This window comes from Manacus vitellinus, unplaced genomic scaffold (genome assembly GCF_001715985.3).
Source record: "Manacus vitellinus isolate BGI_N305 unplaced genomic scaffold, ASM171598v3 scaffold_45_pilon, whole genome shotgun sequence".
Classification (NCBI taxonomy): domain Eukaryota; kingdom Metazoa; phylum Chordata; class Aves; order Passeriformes; family Pipridae; genus Manacus; species Manacus vitellinus.
Window position 1 is genome coordinate 95,336 of NW_021940571.1, and position 18,532 is coordinate 113,867.

The 18,532-nt window shown below is 39.5% G+C and overlaps 1 protein-coding gene across 2 annotated transcripts; it reads right to left on the bottom strand.

The window, feature by feature from the left end:
• Window positions 1–746: 746 nt before the first annotated feature.
• CP (ceruloplasmin) lies at window positions 747–18,532 on the bottom strand. 2 transcript variants are annotated; one of them, XM_018079212.2, is made up of 19 exons: window positions 18,238–18,532; window positions 16,389–16,633; window positions 15,009–15,221; window positions 14,354–14,527; window positions 13,531–13,785; window positions 12,185–12,350; window positions 11,090–11,229; window positions 10,372–10,512; window positions 10,038–10,249; window positions 9,401–9,551; window positions 7,599–7,811; window positions 7,035–7,242; window positions 5,680–5,819; window positions 5,079–5,207; window positions 4,440–4,546; window positions 3,464–3,680; window positions 2,740–2,879; window positions 2,102–2,264; window positions 747–1,037 (listed from the first exon to the last, which is right to left on the bottom strand). In XM_018079212.2, the coding sequence occupies exons 1-19, from the start codon at window positions 18,390–18,392 to the stop codon at window positions 967–969; spliced, it is 3,240 nt and encodes a 1,079-aa protein (XP_017934701.1). In that variant the 5' UTR covers window positions 18,393–18,532; the 3' UTR covers window positions 747–966. The 2 variants fall into 2 exon arrangements, with proteins under 2 accessions (XP_017934701.1, XP_017934702.1); XM_018079213.2 differs by having other exon boundaries at window positions 16,389–16,502; window positions 18,238–18,386.

Genomic DNA, 18,532 nt, shown 5'->3' on the forward strand with positions numbered 1-18,532 from the left:
CCTGCCCGTCCCATACATCCTTCCCTCTTGTTAGATAGAGGCCTAACGTGAGTGGAGCTGGGCTTTTGAAACAACTGGATGGCACGACCCTATCTGCTCTTACTGCTTTTATTTTTGACCAGCATCACCAGTATCAAGCACTGATACTGCTGCTTCCATCTGTCAGGAAACACTTCCTTTTACCTTTGCCAAGGGCTGCACTACGTAACTAACAGCAAAGGGATTCCACTACAGGAGTTACTTCAGAGTTGTCAGAGCAAAGCTCTTTAGTATAGACATCAACAAATTTTGCCCTTCACAGTCTCATTTCATCAGGCTTATTGCAGCATAGTTTTGTCTGCCTTAGAATTATTTTCATAACAGAAAAAGAAAAACATCTTGTGCAACCATGATCCCTCAGTCATCACATCTTTTAAATGTACCAATCATCTTGAAAGGTGTTACTGGATAAAATTATAAAATAATTCAACAGAAATAACAGAACTATTTTGTTAACTGCTCAATTATACAATACTATATGTATTTTCAGTGTCAACTTATGGATAAAGTGATAACCAAATTCCTGTTTTCTAAGTAATAACTACTACCATATCTGTCTAGTAAAATGTGACAGTGTGATGGCAGATACACAAAACAAATTTTGCTGTTACACAGGGTTATTTTCAAACTTTAAAAAAAGGTACATTTCATTAGGCTCTTCCATGTTCCTCAGCTGTTAATTAACATGCATTAGGCACCAGCTAGAATATGTTTAGCTTGCAAGATACAACTTTTATTTAGAGAAAAATACATTTATGAGCTGTCATATCCATTCAGCTGTCTTAGTCTATGGCCCTTTTGGTACCTGTGGCCACTACATGAAATTTTCCAAAACATACGTGGAGATGAGTTGATCAGAAGAGAATATTTTCCAAGAATGTTCACTGAAGATAGACCTTGGAGAATCACTGTGTTAAAATGCTTTCATCATTCTTGTGTGCCTGCCATGCCTTTACACTTGAACTGATTGAATAATCTTGGGAACAAAGACCGTTTATCTGTAAGGGGGAAAATAGCTTTTTTTACACGCATTTCATCAAAAGAACAGTCTGTGCATGTGGCCAGCAGAGTCCAAAATAAGCACAGTGGATCCCTGTACCTTCTGGACATTGTGAGTTAGATTTAAAAACAGCTTTAAGATGCACTGTAGGGTACATTTTGATGCTCTTTAGATGGCTAATAATGAAAAATCCAACCTACTGCTGCTACAAGTTAAAGTCTCTTTCTGCATCTCTTTCTGTGTACTCTCAAATCAGCCTTCTTATTGTCTGTGCAGGTTTGGCACAATGTACTCTCTAAATCAGCAGGGTTCATAAAATAGAACTAGATTCTGGTTTACATGCCAGTGGTTTATAAAATAGATTCTGTTTAACATTCCAGTCTGTATTTTTAGTACAGATACAAATAAACATCATATGCGTGTATATATATATATATATGCATATACATACACATATTTTTTAAGATTCCTATTATTCTCTTTCTGTCAATTACAAGGAATACCTGTTATGCTCTGTCTTTTGAGTACTGGAAAGAGTTGCTTTTAAAGTTGTATTAACTTTGTAGAAACGAGCTTTCAAAATTCCTCAAGATTCAAGATTTTTTACAGGTAATATTGCTAGAGCAAGGTAATAGTGTCTGTAAAGCTAAAACATGTTCTTGAGAAAGAAAACACTGTTTTAATTTTTCAGTACTTCAGCTGTGTAGGAATGATGAATTCAGCTTTATTTACCAACTGTTCTTATTGTTTTAAATAAAGATTGAGATGGAGTGTGACACTACTGGCAATTCTTGGGTACAGAAATACTGTCTCATGAAGAATTCTTTTTAAATAAAAATCTGTCACTTTACATGGATGGGAAGCTGAAGCAATAGCCAGTTAACATCCAGTCCTTTAGTTACTTTGGTCTCCTGAGCAGCCTTGAGGGAAGTATGACCAAGTGACTTCTAGACATGGAATATCTCTGGATGTCTGCACTGGTTCTGAGTACACTGGAGTGTCTGTGAGCCCCAGTGTGCACCTTTAAACATAATGACCATTACTGAGCTCGAGAGCTCTTACCTTCCTTTGGGAGCACAGTGTAGGTTGCTTCCATGCCTGCGTGGATGTGGTCAGTGACGTGACAGTGTAACAGCCAGGTTCCAGGGTTCTGTGGAGTCATTTCCACAGTTTGAAATGTCCCAGGGAACAGGTCAAAGACATCTGCCCGGTAAATCCCTGTTTGCTTCAGGACAAACACAAGCAACAGTTAAACGGTGGCATTACCAGGTGGCAGTAATTTAAGCTTTATCCATTTACTCACCAAACATTTCAATCACAGTTGAATGAAAAGACACCTGTGTCATTTCTACTGAAGCATCACTTTTGTACATCCATTTCATGCTCCAAAGTTTAATAATCTATCAGCTAAATGAAAATGAAGGACAACTACAGCTTTTGTCTTGCAACAGTCACGAGAAGTTCACAGCTGACATGTTAAAGCAACTTGTGAGGTTACCAGTCAGGAAATGCTACTGGCAGATATTCTCTGGCTCATATATGTTGATCAAATAAAGGTTTGGGGCATAAAAACCTTACAGTCAATTTACAAGCCCTGCTTAATATTGTAACGTGACTTTTCACAATAGATTACAGTCCTTGGTAACTGACCTACCTCTCGTTCTTAACACAGCAAGAAATAAATGAAAAGGACTTGATACCTTGTAGTCAAAGCTGTGGCCATGGAAGTGTGCTGTGTGAATGTCTATCTCATTGCCCATTCCCACCAGATACCAGCTGACTTTATCTCCAACATGCATAGTCAGGCCATGCAAATTTCCAAACACCTTTCCATTAATGGCTAAAAAGAAGGAAAGAACAAGACAGAGAAAATAAATTGTGTGCATTGTTGATCTCTAAACTTTCATGTAATACAAGATTTGAAAGCAAGTGCCAGACAAAAGTAATGGCTTTGGACAGCACATTATAAACATGTGTGTTTATACTCCATATTTAATTAGAAAGAATAACATGGTAAATAAAGTTTCTTTGCTGTACACCATTGGTAATTTTGCAGTTCTTAAAGATCTGTAATTCCCACAGCTCTTTTTAAGGGGTAAGCTTTACCAGGACATGCTTTCAGGATGCACATAGCCTTTCCAGCTTATTCAGAACAGTTGTTTGCTGACACCGAAACACTTCAACATGGGAATATCTGGAGGGGGGGGGGAATTTGTTTGGGTTTTTTTTCTTTAATCTGTGGGAAAAAAAGTCATTCGGTGGCATTAACAGTGTTTTCAAACAGTTTGAGTAAAATTTTTCAGGCCTTCTGCACTGGAACAGTAAATTCGGGGGCAGTGAGGAAGTCAAATTTATGTGAAGTACTTTCAAATATATAATTTTATGGAGTTCCCAGAGTTATATTAACTAAATTGGGAAACATACCATGCATTTTATTACTTTCAAGGAAGTCCTCATCCTCTTTGTCAACAAGATGTGGGTTGGCAGAATAGGTTCTAATGTTTTCTTCCAAGTACCATGATTCATTTTCATCAAAAACCATAAAAAGAAGAGCAAATTGAACTTTCTTTTTAGTATGAAATGATGGCAGATAATGTCTGTGACACACAACAAGTGTGCCTATTAATCCGCTGTAAGTGTCCTGAAATGACAAATGAAAAACCACATAATTGCAAGATTTAACTAAAGCAGAAGCACATTTAATGACAGACCTGAATCCTCTTACTATCTTTACAGCTGTCAGTAGCTGAGAATAAAGGCAGCCATTGTCAGGCAAACAAGGCTATTTCTCAACTGTTACATGCTACCCATGGATCAACCTCAGTGAAGACTGACTGCCTCATTTTCACCTCCTGCTAGAAATAAGCATTCATTCCATTTAATTTCTTGCTCTTTTTTTTTGCCAAAGTATTTTTATAATTTTATCATTTTGAGCTTGGTTTACATTCAAAATATACTTCTCGACATTTTATTTGTATTTGTTGAGACATGAAGGCAAGAGTACATTCATTTCCACTAAAAATTATTAGTCGTTAAGTTAATGCATGCTTGGTAAGAAATGGCAGAGTTGTGTTTCACAGCTGCATGCTAGCTTTCCCCCACATGATTGATTAGATACTGAGCAAGCTATAAAGTGCTAGCTTCAACAAGGAAATCTGAGTGAGGTGATTATACCAGCAGCAGAAAAACTAGAAAGCAAGAACATGGAGGGCCATGACTCTCAAATTATGCCCTGACTTTCCTGCAACTTGACTTCAAGAAACATTTAAATTCAAAGGTATGGTAATGGGGGAAATAACCTGACAGAGAAAGCAGAAAGAATTTCGAATTCCCTTTTTCTGTAAGTATATCCATGTTGGAGTCATGAACAAAACCTTTTACACTGATATTAATTATATACCTTAATGATGTCCACTGTTGAATGGTATGCCCATGCAATGCAATGTGGATCTCCTCTCTCAGGACTAGATCTCTCTGGGATTTTCCAGACATAGATTTTTGTTTCACCTGAATTAAATAAGTATCAATGAATTTTAGAAATTTTCAGTATGCTGACCTACAGGAGGTCATTTTGAAACAGTTGTTATCTCCATTTACAGCTTATATATGTCTTGAACTTCCCAATTACTGCACTGGCTAACTTCTGCAGACCCCTGATTCTTCTTGACAGTGTTTGGGTTTTTTTGTCTGTTTTCCCTGTTCAGTTTACCATAGTAATAAAGACAACTGTATCTTTTGTAAAGATCACAGAGGAACTTCAGAAATAATAGCATAAGCTATGCTTTCCCTACATAACCAAATCTGTTTGCTTTCATGAAAGGTGCAGCCACGTTGTGTCAAAAAATTACTGACCAGTCAAGGACTAGGATACATAGCCGTAGTTAGCAGGGCCATTTGAACTGTAGAAATATTTGTCATAATCGACATCAAAAATTTAAGAACCTGAGGTAAAACATACAAACAAAAACAATGTCTTTCCTACTATCTGAAATAAACCTTACTAGAAGTCTTGATGTTACCTGCTAGAAATAATTGATACCTGGGTTAGTTACAGCAATAGCAGAACTGTCTGTTTTCACTCCATGGGCGTGGATAGAATAAGGTCTCGATGCTAAGTTCTTAAAAACTATTATAATTTTATCTCCGATATTTGACATAAGCAGTGGCCCTGTTGGATTGAAAAGAAAGATGATCTTGGTTTTACAAGAGATCAGAGCAAACAGTTTGTTGTGTTCAAATTCATACTATTGGCTTATAAGTCAACAGAAAACTTTATACAGATAGTGTTGTTCACTATGACTTGCCAATCTGAGATGCTGAAGTTAAGCCTCTAGGTCTCAAAAGTTCTGAGCACCTACTGTGTACCTGAAGTCAGTTTGGATGTTGCTACCCAGCTTTATGCTGGAAATACTGACCTCTGATCAGGCAGCAAACCAGAAGGGTTTTTAACTTCTACAGCAAGCAATGTAATCTTGCAGGGAAAACACCATAATAAAAGTAGGAATTCCATGTAGGGTTTCCACATAGGTTTAGGCACTTTGTGTGGGTAGAACTATACTCAACATTATTCAAATAGTATCTTTTGGCTTGTGTCACTGCATTTTTCACATTTTCAAAACTGAACTTTATGATGACTCTACCTTGAATTTCCAGGTGCTGCTGCTCCTCTGATCTGTTTTTGGGAGTACTGAATGTCTGATCAGTGTATTCGCGATATACTACCTTTTTGTATTTTGAGCCAATGAATTTGTCATTTTTATTTAAAAATGGATTGCCAGGGCTGCCAAAAGAAAAAACCAAAACAGTTCTTCATGTATTTTAAAACATCTTTTGCAGTTATGTCAATTAACTATCAAACAAGAGTCCAGCTCAGCGAAACAGTAATCTCATAAACTTTTGGTATCTTCAACATGAAAACATTCTCGTTAAGCTGGAAGGTTTCTCTTTGAAAGGTTAAAAAACTCACTATAATTACACCAAGTCTATATAGTACTTGAAAGAATGCTGAGCACTTGGCCTGGCAGATATTTCAAATTGCAGGAAGTCACACAGCAACTTGTATACTGAAAAACAGAGCCCTCAGTGACTTCTGTAATCTGAAAAGAAGCCTAAAACTTGTAAAGCTTAAATGCCTTGATGAAATTAAATGTGAGGGACTGATTCTCTCCCAACATCATGGGGGCTGGAGACAGTGGGGGAAAAAAAAGTCTGATAACAGCATAGTCCATATTACTTGTGCTTAGTACTATGTCAGAGTCCACTGTGGTATGCAGGGCAAGGAAATGTGCTATCAAGCTGAGGAAAAAGAAGAAAATAAAATTAAGTTAATGACAAAATACAGACTATTACAATCTGCTACTTTAACCTCAACTGAAATTATTCAGGTGAAACACAGAAAATCATCAGTTCTTGTTTAGCCTCTTCTGCTAATTGGCATGAATTGTTTGACCCAATCCGTTCTCTCTCATTGAGATTCAAATACTGGAAACAAAACACCAGACAACAAGCTTCACAGTGAGTGGATTAGGTCATGTCGTATGCTGTGCGATCTCATGAAATTGAGAGGAGTAAAAAAGAACCTTACTCAGACTACAAATAAACATGAGGCAAAGACTTGTTACAGATTGTAAGTAATCAATTATCAGGACAAAGCAGTCATCGTAGCTGCAATGACGATGAACGTTTTAAGCTTTCCACATCAAGGACTACCAACATCAGTAAATAATAAACGCACATGCACTATCCAGAAATCATGAAAATATAAACTTGTCCCACAGAAGGTCTATGCTGGACTACTTCTTGAACATCGTGCTGTCTGGCTCATAGTTACATGGCAATAGTACAGGGGAAGGACCACAAATTCAAGTGAGCCCTAAAAATATATATGAAAATAAAGCGTGTCTAGAAATGTCTGGAGGAGGAAAAGGTTCAGAGGAGAAGTGAGTTGCTGTTTCACTTGTTTTGCATTTTTTCCCCTGTGTATATTCCAAAGTACCTTTCCTCATGGTGTTGATGCCGTTCAAATTCCCATGTCCTGTTGGGAGAATAGTCCCATTCAACTTCCACTGCAGCAATGTAGTAAGTCTTTTCATGCAAATACAGAGATGGATCTACATTCCACCAGTGGCATTGTTTCACTTTGTAGTTCTGTTTCATGCCCCCAGTGTAGTGGTCTGTTGTCAGGCAGGACACTTCAAAAATTCCTAGAGGTCATACAAGAAATAAAGACTTGAGGACAAAAGTCTGTTACCTTAAGATTGTATTACCAATATTGATGTAGTGTTTAAAGACTGACACACAGGCTATTGCTCATATAAGGTACAAACTCCTTGTGCAGTATGGCTACTTGTAATAAAATTCAGCACACAGAGAAGTTGGAAAAATCAAGGCTTTAGCATTAAGAACACATCTTTACAATTTGCTGCCTTTCAAACACACCTGTGCACAGTTTTAGCACCAGGATCAAAATACCAGCTATTTAAGGCTTGTCTCTAAGCATAAAACGTTCATTGGTAACAGTTTCTGCATTACTAACAGGATTTTTAAACAAGACATTTACCTTCAGAATCAGGGTTCATAATAGCTGTAAGAACTGTATGTGGAAACAGATTTGCTGTATCCCTTCTTGTTCCTTTAGTTACAAATGTGTTTTCTGAGAAGTATATCCCATGGACATCAACTTCTGAACCCAAGCCCATCAAATGCCAAGAAACCACACTTCCTTTACACATCTCAAGACCAGGCTGATTTCCATACATATAACCATTAATGGCTGTAGAAGATTTGAGAAAGCAAAACCCACCTTTATTAATATATGATTTAATTCTGCAATACAGATTAATTAATAAACACTTCAGATGTAATGTGATGCCTTAGACTGACAGAAATATCAATAATAAAATACTTCATCACATCAACAAAACTAGAAAATTGAGTCAAGCAAAACAACTTTTAAACCCCAGTATTGAAAAATAATTTCTAACTGTTCTCCTTTTTAATGTCTAAAGCACAGGTTGCTGCCTTAACCAACTGGAATTTCCTCTGCTTTATTCCTGTCAAGTATTCAGGATGCATAAAGCATCCCATTTTATACCCTGTGACCCCCTCCAGCCATATAGTGGAGGCAATCTGAAGGGTTTTTGAGTTACTAACCCTTTCTAGCTACTTCTGTGCAAAACTTTCAAATCCTGGGCTTCACAGGTACCACTGAATGCTCAGCACCAATGGTCTGTAAATAGTGGCAATGCCCCGAGAGCAAAATTTAAGAAAGCACTCACGTAAATGCGCTTAAAGAGTAGGACTTATTGGCAGGGCTGGGCCCTGAAGGTAAAAATGTTTTTTTAACAGGAAACTTGAAAAATATTTCTGCAGTACCAAAATATAATCAGTGCGAAACTCAGCTCTGCTCTATTAAAGAAGCAAAGACTTTCATTCTGAAGCAAAGTCTCACAGGCAGGTCGAGGGAGGGAATCCCTCCCCTCTGCTCAGCTCTGCTGAGGCCACCCCTGCAGGACTGTGCTGAGTTCTGGGCTCCCTGCTACAGAAGACACGAACATACCGGAGGGCAGTAAAGGGCCACAAGGACAACAAAGGGACAAGAAAGCATCTCTCCTACGAGGAAAGGCTGAGAGAGCTCAGATCATCTAGCCTGGAAAAGCAGCAGCTCAGGGGATCTCATCCACCTGTACAAACACCTGCAGGGAGGATGCCAAGAGGACAGAGCCAGGCTCTTCCCAGCAGTGCCCAGGGACAGGGCCAGAGGCCATGGGCACCAAGTGACACACAGGAGGTTCCCTCCAAACATCAGGAAACACTGTCACTGTGAGGGTGACCAAGCACTGGCACAGGCTGCCCAGGGAGATGGTGGAGTCTCCATCCTTGAAGGTATTGAGAAGCCATCAGGATGTGGTCCTGGGCAAGCAGCTCTGTGTGGCCAAGCTTGAGCATGGCGTTGGACCAGGTGACCTCCAGAGGTCCCTTTCAACCTCAACTCTTCTGTGATCCTGTGAAAAACCTCCTTTCAGCTACATCAGGCTACAGATGATGTAGCTCTTGGTGCCTGGTTGCATTCATAGGGGTTGCACATGGGCTGAAGACCTAACTTCTCCTCCTGTCTGCTCAAAGTGATACATAACCATGTAAATCCTAAACTGCCATGAAAGACACTGAACAGTTGGCATTGTACTTTGAACTACCACATTTAGTTGAAATTGAATCGCATTGAAATGTTTTGGGGTTTTTTTCCACTGGAAAGGAATGAAATATCTCTGCCACTATACACTTTTTTAGCCTCCAACATGAAATCATAAAAGTAAAACCTTATTGTAGAAATTATTTTTGGCTAACTAATAATTTTCTTACAGTGCATTTTGTTAGATTCTTGGAAATCTTCATCATCTTTGTCAGTTTTATCAGGATTTAATGTAAACATCAAAATATTGTCATCCAAGTACCAGCTCAGATTCTCATCAAATACTGTGGCAAGTAGAAAAAACTCCACGTTCACATTTTTCTGTTAAGAAGAAATAGCACAAAGGAAAATAGAAATGAGTGAACAGAAAATGTCAGGAAACAAAAAAATCTCTGCTTATAATAATTTATAAGTCACAAAGTAGGGTAGATGCATACATTGATACTTCATTCTGATCATCTCAAAGCTCTGTGATTGCTGTATCTTGTGAGTATTTGCTGCTAATGCTCTTTTTACCAGCAGGAACCACCTCTGGAAATGAATTTGTCTTTAAAATCTCTATATTTTCCTAGACATTCTCATCCTAGTTGAGACTCGAATGCCAGTGGCTGCTCACAACAATGGTGTTTTCACAATGAAGTGACTATCTGGAGCCAGACTGAAACCAAACCCACTTTCTTCACATTTTGAATTCCCCTTAGCACATGGGTGAGACTGAGACATGGAGGGGAGGTGGTGCAATTCAGGAGAAGAAAGCAGATAGAGCTGTGACGATGTAAATGCTTCCATTTTTCTACTTTGACTGACCTGTTTCCCAGAAGAAAGAAGAGCTCCTTTCCTGCACACCAGGAGAGGACCCACAAGGCCAGAACTGGTGTCTCTGACTGCATCCACAGCTGAGTAATAAAGCCAGGTTAAACAGTCTGGGTCTTGGTCTGTGGGACCCACATCTTCTGGCACATTCCACTCATACGTAAACGTAGCACCAGGACTCACGTGAGAGGCTGGAGATTCGGTACCTATCACAGAAATACCACTGGGAATTATGTCAAGTGAACATTATTTTATCCCCTTTAACACATGGAGAGGTGAGACAGCACATGCTAAGGTGCTGCAGCCCTCCCCCCAGCCTGTGGCACACCTCTGGGCAGGGGGCCATAGCGTGTCCCTGCCATGCTCCAGCCGTAACTCACTCCGTGGGCCTGGATGCTGAACGGGCGGCTGGCGTTGTTCCGGAAGGTCACCCTGATGCGCTCGCCCACTTCAGCCTTGATAACAGGCCCTGGAAAAGAGCACACGGTCTAATTACAGGACATTTCTATCAAGTGGTGTACAGGTCACCACGAACTTAGTGGCAATCAGTGTCTGGCTGCTTTTCCCCTCGCAGGGGAATGCCCCAGGCCTCTGTGGCACAGACCAGGTCCCTGGCACATGGCCTGAGTCACGTGGTAGCCCGGCAGCAGCCATTCCCAGTTCACGTGGAGGCCCAGCGACTTTCAGGACAGTTCCTCCCTTTGGAAAGGGATTTACAGACATTAGCACCAACATCTGCCAGAAGCAGACTGGTTATCAATAGGACTAGACCTGCCTAGCCTGGTCTTGTAGTTCAGAACCCGACTTTTGCAGAGCATGGCATGCTCCCATAGGGAAGCTGGGCACCACCACAGCATTGCCTCCAAGAGCTTCCTTATACCCTGGGGTGTCTCTTGGGGGAAGCCACAGGCACCAGCATCTGCAGGAGGCAGGGAGAGCTTAGGGAGTGCCCCCTCCTTTGAGGTGGGGGCACTGCTTGCTAACTAGTGGAAGTGACTGTTTACTCTCATAAATCTTTGACATGAAAAAATTTTAGACTATCTTACCTAAGAGTCCAAGATGTGCTTCCTCTGCGAGTCTTTTTTTATGTTCAGTAAAAGAACCATCTGTGTACTCTTTGTAAATTGCTTTTTTATAAGAGCCACCAATTCTTGTCTCACTTTGTTCAAAAAAGATGCGAGATTCACTGTGTAAAACAAATTGCAATAGATACAAACAGTTAAAGTCATAATGCTCAGCTGTCCAAAGGCAGACAGGACCTCAACCCTGTTTTCTGAACTATGACATGCCGAGTGTGTCTCTTTCCAGTGGTCTGGCCACACCCTTACACGTAGTCCCATTAAGATGTGCAGGAATCCATTATCCTTCACTAATTTCTCTTTAAGAAAAAGCCACTGTGGTGTGTTGCCCTTAAAATGCCTGTGTGCTTAGAGACTCATCAACAATGATTTCTAGTCAACATTTCATAACCTTGAGTTTACTTTTAATTAAATGCTATAAATAATTCAACAACAGCAGATAAAAATACCAAGAATATGTAACATCTAAATTCAAAGTGAGAAGATTCAATCTACACTTCTACTCTTCAAGAAAGGACCTTTCAGTGTTTTACAAACACTATTCAAACAATGAACTGTGCCTTGCCCCTTGGGGAGGAGGTGAGTGTTTAACTCACAGATAAAAAATTTGAGGAATCAGTGTATTCAGCGATTGGTCCAGGTTTTAAATATGTAAACATAGAGCAAAGGGCAAAGCTATATTGTGCAGGCTGTTTCCTAGATGAGATGCTGTTAGCATGATTTCCATCAGTGAGGCCATGATCATAAATTCCTAGCTTTGTTCTCTTACTCAGAATAATCAACCCTCTTGAATCATCGGGGGTCACTGCCTACATGGGATATAATAGTTAATCTTAGTCCCGGTGAAATGACTAACATAGCAGCAGAATTTACAGTAAGATTACAAGGAAAACAATAGATCTAGTTTGGTCTGATATTTATTCTAGCATTAATATTTAAGCAGAGGTAAGGACAATGAGTAATTCTGCTTAAAAGTCAGTTCTACCATACGTCTTACCTTATTTAGCATGTTTAAATCAATTCTGCTTGGAAAACAATGCTTCTTTAATTAGAAGCCTTTACCTGTCAATGATTAATTCTTGTCCTGTAAAATGGTTCATTGCCGATGGGCCATAATTCCAGATGATCTCCTCAGCAGCAATGAAATACTGTCTTATCTTTGTACTCTCATTGTGAGCTGGTGTGGATTTCTTACAGTCTTTTACTTTAAAAAGGGCCTGCATACCACCTGGAAAAAAAAGAGGAGGTAGAGAAACCTAAGGAGAAGGAAATGCACTTTGTTTTCCTTTTCCCTGCTTCCCACAGCTGTCCTCTTCCCTGGAGAATTCCCACACCACTGATGGACGTGCAAATCACAAACAGAGAAGAAGATGAATGTTATAAAAGAATGCATGCCAGCTGAGCTAGGAGAGACCCAGCTGTGGTATCTACAGCAGGTAGACAGGTGTGGTAAAGGGCTTTCTGCTTCTAAAGCTGCAACTGGCACAGCAGAGAAGATCAGGGTAGGGTGGATGCAGTTCTGTCGATGAGCACTTCAGCCAAGGTCAGATGCTACCAAACTGACCATCTTCCATCTAAATCTAACCAAGAGCTTACTTGTGAAACTGCTGGGTCTCTGCACTAAGGGAGTGGTCTGTTAGCAAATCTGCTTGCTGGAGATACAAATAATATAGTAAAGAGAGCCCTTTTACAGTCATACATTAGGTCAACTTGTAGGATTCAAGTTTTGCCCAGGATGCTTCAACCATATCAGGATGTTGCTGGATGTGAAAACTATTTCAAAGTTTATAATCTCTGTGTTGTTGAATCTGTAAGTTACATACTCCTTTTTATATTAGAATTTTCAAATCTTGGAGAAGGATTTTCAGTTCTATGTTCTTTCCCACTTTTGTGACAAATTACTTCTCTCCCTTATAGGGATACAGATAATTCAAAAGCATGGAATCAGCTTCTAAGTATTTCATATGGTTATCAAAACCTGAAAATACAGGAAGACACAGGGAAGAGAACAGAACATCTCAGCTTATTTGCCAGTTCTGGAATGTCTTTGTCTGCAGGCAAGTTGCCCCTTGATAAAAATGGAGCGAGCCCCAGCTTTTATGCTGTCAAACAGAAAATTGTGGTTAGTTATTTTCAGTAAGAGGCAAACACTGTGCTGGTTTTTTGTCCAAAGTTGAGGCTTGCAAAAGTGCAGCTGTGCTAATTGCAGCTCTGTTAGAGATAAGAATGCCCTTGATTTTCATGGCTACATGCTCAAGCCCATCTAATGCACTTGTAGGCATTTCAGTTACTAACAGAGTTTTGTTACCCAGAGGAGAATATAACCAGGTCAGGAGCCCTGGCGAAGTGAGTCAGTAAGCTCTTAGCTCAAGCTAAAAAAATTCTGATCACTGAAACTCTTACTGTACCTTCAATGTGGTCATTCACTTGGCAGCTAAGCAGCCATTCCCCAGGGCTCCTTGGTGTCATGACAGCATCAACGAATGTGGCTGGGAAGAGGCTGATGGTGTCAACTCGATGATGCCTTTCTATTAAGGTCTGTCCATGAAAGTATGCTGAATGGATATCAGCTTCATTACCCATGCCAAAAAGATGCCATTTTACCTTATCTTCCACACACATCGTGAGGTTTGGTAGGTATCCATACATGTACCCATTGATGGCTAAAATAAATATTGTTTATTACAGTTAACTTCACAGGTCTTAGGATCTTTTCCTCAAAAGTAGCTATCATACAACCATTGCTCTATTCTTCAAAATAGAAAGAGGCTCAAAAGAAAGCTCCACACCTTTGAAGGTGAGCCAATACCAGACACACATTTCATCTGCACAGCTACCTTCTATGATTCTGGAATTCCACTGGTCAGAGCCAAAGGTATCTTATTTGTTTACATTAACAGTAAAACTTGCTTTTCTAAACTGTGATATTGTAGTACAAAACTCAGGACTAAGAAACAGAACAAGGTAACACAACTCTGTTTAGAGTGCCTGGGAAACTACACTGGCAAAGTGCTTCTTGGCCCCTAAGAATTTTATATCACAACTCCAAAGGTGTGTCTGTGCAATACTTGCCTTTTTTGTTTATTTAAAAGGATCTTTCTTAATCCTCCAAGAAAAACCCTTGATTGAAAAAAAAGATTATCAACAATTCATCTTTAGAAGAGACAAGACACAAATACATTATTTCACCATATCAGTGACAAGCAACATTAATATATAATGTTCTCTCACAGTGCATTTTATTGCTTTCTTGGAAGTCCTCATCGTCTTTGTCCACTTTGGAAGGCTCAGAACAGTATGTTCTGATATTTTCCTCTAGATACCAACTGAGATTTTCATCCATCACGGAAAACATAAGGATAAATTCAGCATCAAAGTGTTGATCACTGTCCCTATTCATTGTACCTGAAAAAGAAAGCAGTATATTCAAAGTCATATTCAAAATCCTGGGTAACTGACATTTTTTGTCAGTTTTAACTGTAGTCTCAGTAGGGCTGGACCCTGTTTTTGCCACTTTTCTTGAGTGTGACTGTACACATAAACTTACAGACACACTCAGGAAACAAACATCCCTTTTGATAGATAGTATAAAATAATTGCACGTAAATCTGCTTCTTATATCAGTATTTACACTTCCTTGTATGAACACATCTCACTCTTGGATTTGTGGACAAAGTATTCTGCAAATTATATTCACTGTCACACACAAAATCAAACTACTTCCTATACTATTGAAGGCAGCTAATCGAGAAGACCAAAAGCTGTTATTTCAGAATCAACTGTAATCTTCTCCTCTTCCAGTAAATTATTTCACTGATATTTATCAGACCATTATCAATCACCTTGCATACATATCTGTTTACTCATTTATTTATTTATGGTTTACCTTTCCTGCAAATTACTAAAGGCCCAACAAGCCCTGAGGCAACATCTCTTGGAGCATCTATGTGGGAGTGGTAAGCCCTGGTTATGCAGTCTGCATCTCCTGGAGCTGGACCTTGATCTTCTGTCACGTCCCACGTGTAAGTGTACTGGCCTCCAGGCTCCACAGCATCGTCTCTCTTTTGCAAATCTTTGGTGTTGTCAGGATAAAAAGCACCTGAAGATGCCACACAGCCACTGTTACCACAACATATTCACAACAGGGTGTCAGGATAGCACCTACCATGCCTCAAGTTCACTACGTGTTGCAGTAAAATGGACTGAACATCTGGATATAGGTTAAAAAAGCACAACTTTTAAATCAGGGGAATAGATGTTTTCTTTCTCTTTAGAAATCTCTTCATTTGCCTTTGAAGTCTATAGGAGTACTTCAATTAATGGCACATTAAAGTTAATCCTTTATTTATTGGAAGGGGACTATGTACTTCTGGTAAAAAGATAACAATTCAAATATTTGCAAAACATTTGTTAAATATTAATCTTGGAAACTGTTCTAAAATATTGCTGGAAGGATAGCAACAGAAAAAAGTTCTCAAAAGTGCATGTATTGCTGCGTAGCATACTGTTCTGATTCCACAGTGTGGCTATATCAAGATATATACTGGTTGTAATGAAAAAGTTCACAAAATTTTAGAAGGTAGGCTGATACTTCATAACATTTTTCTAATGAAAGATTTTTAAAGACTGATTTTGAGACATCATATTCCCAATGATTTACACACTGTTTTTAAGGCCTACTAATAAAAGCCATATTCTGGTGCCATCCAGTGCAGAAAATCCCCCATTGTCTGAGTGTGCCAAGACTGGCTATTGCAAGGACAAGCCATCACTAATCTCAAAGGCACCCCTAAATACATCTTAAAGTGTGTCAGACTTTCACCTCATTAATTAATTAATTACTAAGTCATATCTGTTTTTCCATTTTAAGAGATTCTTGTGTCTCATATACCATATACACGAACTTAGTGTTAAGAATTTGGAACTGTATGTTATCACTGTTAACAATATCTTCTCTACAACACCATCAATTTTTCTTTTGTGTATCCATACCTGAATCTCTTATATTCCTCTATACCCTTAATTCGGTTGAAACACAAATACTGTTATTTCAGGTAAAATGTTGATCTAAAATTGCCACTTTTGGCTTTGTATTTCACTCTGGAAAAAATTCTCAAACTTCTTAGCTCCTATTTTAAATTGATTGTGTCCTAATTTAAATCTTTATTTACTTGACGAGTGTTCTCTCTGATAAGAGAATATCACTTATACTCAGAAGGATGATTAACTTTTGATAAATTCTGGGACAGGACGGAATCAAGCCTACCTTCATTTTCTTTTGTATATCTTACACCATGTGGATGCAGTGTGTAGTTTCTTGAAGCAAAGTTTTTCAAGTGGACAGTAATGGAATCGCCAACTTCTCCTTTAATTATAGGACCTAAAAAACCCAGCCAGGAAGGTTTGTCAACTATCACATCATATAAATGATTGGTGTACTGAGTGTAGACAGCCTTCTTGTAAGTGCTTCCTATCCTATGTGGTCCTCTTTTGAGAAAGACTTCAGCCTGCCTGTAAAGAAAATACACAAACACATCTGTAGTGTCAGGTACTTCTTTTATATGTTAATGGTTTAAATTAATAGTCTCAAATAAAGACCCATCCTCCATAGCACTGTGCACAACCACGAGCAAGCCACGTGAAGCAAGTTAATACTTCCCAAAAATGCAAGGTATTTTCTATGAGGCTGAGTATTGTTTGAGCATGTGGGGAGGGAATTGTATGTACCTTGGCAAGCACAGACCTGAAATGGAATTAAAATGCCAATTCGGGGTTCCCTGAAACTTGAGGAGTATAAACTCAGTTGCAAAGGCTCAGTTAGTAGAAGTCTGAGTGCATGAGGCTTTTGAGTTGCAAACAAAAGCAAACAAATAGGTTATGGCTCTTACTGGACTGTTTAAACAGCTACCATTTAGTTAAAGAGTATTCCTTCTGCACTGTGCTTTTCCCCGCCCCTATAAACACCAATTTCCACACACACAGAGCCTCATAGTTAAAGGGCTCAGGAGAAGAGGAATTGAAGGACCTGAAAATGAGAAGTATAATAAAAGGGACCAGCTCCACTACAGGCATACAACCACTGAAAACTTGGAATTAATGCAGCAAGCTGCAGGTCATCACAGAGCAGAGCAAAGCAGTGAAAGTGCAGTGAACAGCAGTGGTTCATTGTATTACAACACAGCTTTGGAATTCTCAGACAAGGTGTCTTGTTTCCACCCCTGATCAGAATTAGTAGCCTGCTGAATCACTGACAGTGTCTTATACCTCACGCAGTTTGTGGGTGAAAGAAAAAAAGCTGTCTGCTTCATCTCACACCCTATGGAGTGGTAGATTGTGGTTGAGAGAGCTGGCTCTCACTAGAGAAAACAAACCACAGGAAATCATCTAATCCCTCATCCACAGACTAAATGAGAACTGCATTTCTGAGATCTTTCCAATTTCTGATTTCTCTCATCACTGTTTTTATTTTGGTATAGTCATATTTAATTTTAAAGGCACTGAAAAAATAGAAGGGAGGAACACTTTTTCTCTCTCAAATGTTTCTCTGATGCCCTTTATATCTGAGTTTTCTTTATTGATTATTCATACCTCCAGGGTGCTCTCCTCCTCCTGATTGTACTTATCCTCAGCCTATTCATTGCACTCAGTCTGCCCAGGACCCTCCTTGCCTTGTGACAGGCAACTCAGCTCCTCCACAGTGGTGGAAGGACCCAGTTGTGCTGCCACACAGAGAACCACCCCTGCTAAAAAAGAACAGCTAAAAAGGAAACCTGTGCACAGTAGGAAAGTTTTAAATTTGTCAAGCTTCTGCATTTAAAAACAACAACCAAAGTCATCTCTTTGGCACTGGCATCTTAGACATTCAAACATTAGACTTTCAGGGTCTTTTTCTGGTCTCTTCTTAGTAAATGTTTCATTACAACAAATTCACACCCCCCTACATATTCAAATGCTTTTAATTAGCAGAACATTGGAATGAAGTTCTCAAGTAAGCCAGGAAAAAATCCACTGACACCAACAAGACTCATTTCACTGCCTTCACCAGTGTGGCCCTGGTGCCTAAACCAGACGATGCTGTAAAATCAAACTCAACCAGTGTGAACTGCTTTACTTACTCTTCTTCTGCAAAAAGCTGCCCCGAGACGGCGCTGGCATTGCCGGGCGCGTAGTTCCACACAGTCTCTGTAATGCCCAAGTAGTACTCACGGTTCACTGCCCCAGCTTGCCAACAGCAAGAAAACAGCAAGCAGTTTAGGAGAAATAGCTTCATTTTGCATTCATGAACCTTGTGGAAAACGTGAAATAAAAATGCAGGACAGGCCTATGCAATTTCCCTTTATATGTTACTGTGTCTCCCATTCCCCACTTCCTTACCTCCCCGTCCCTGCTGCTGTTTGCTTTGGTGAACAC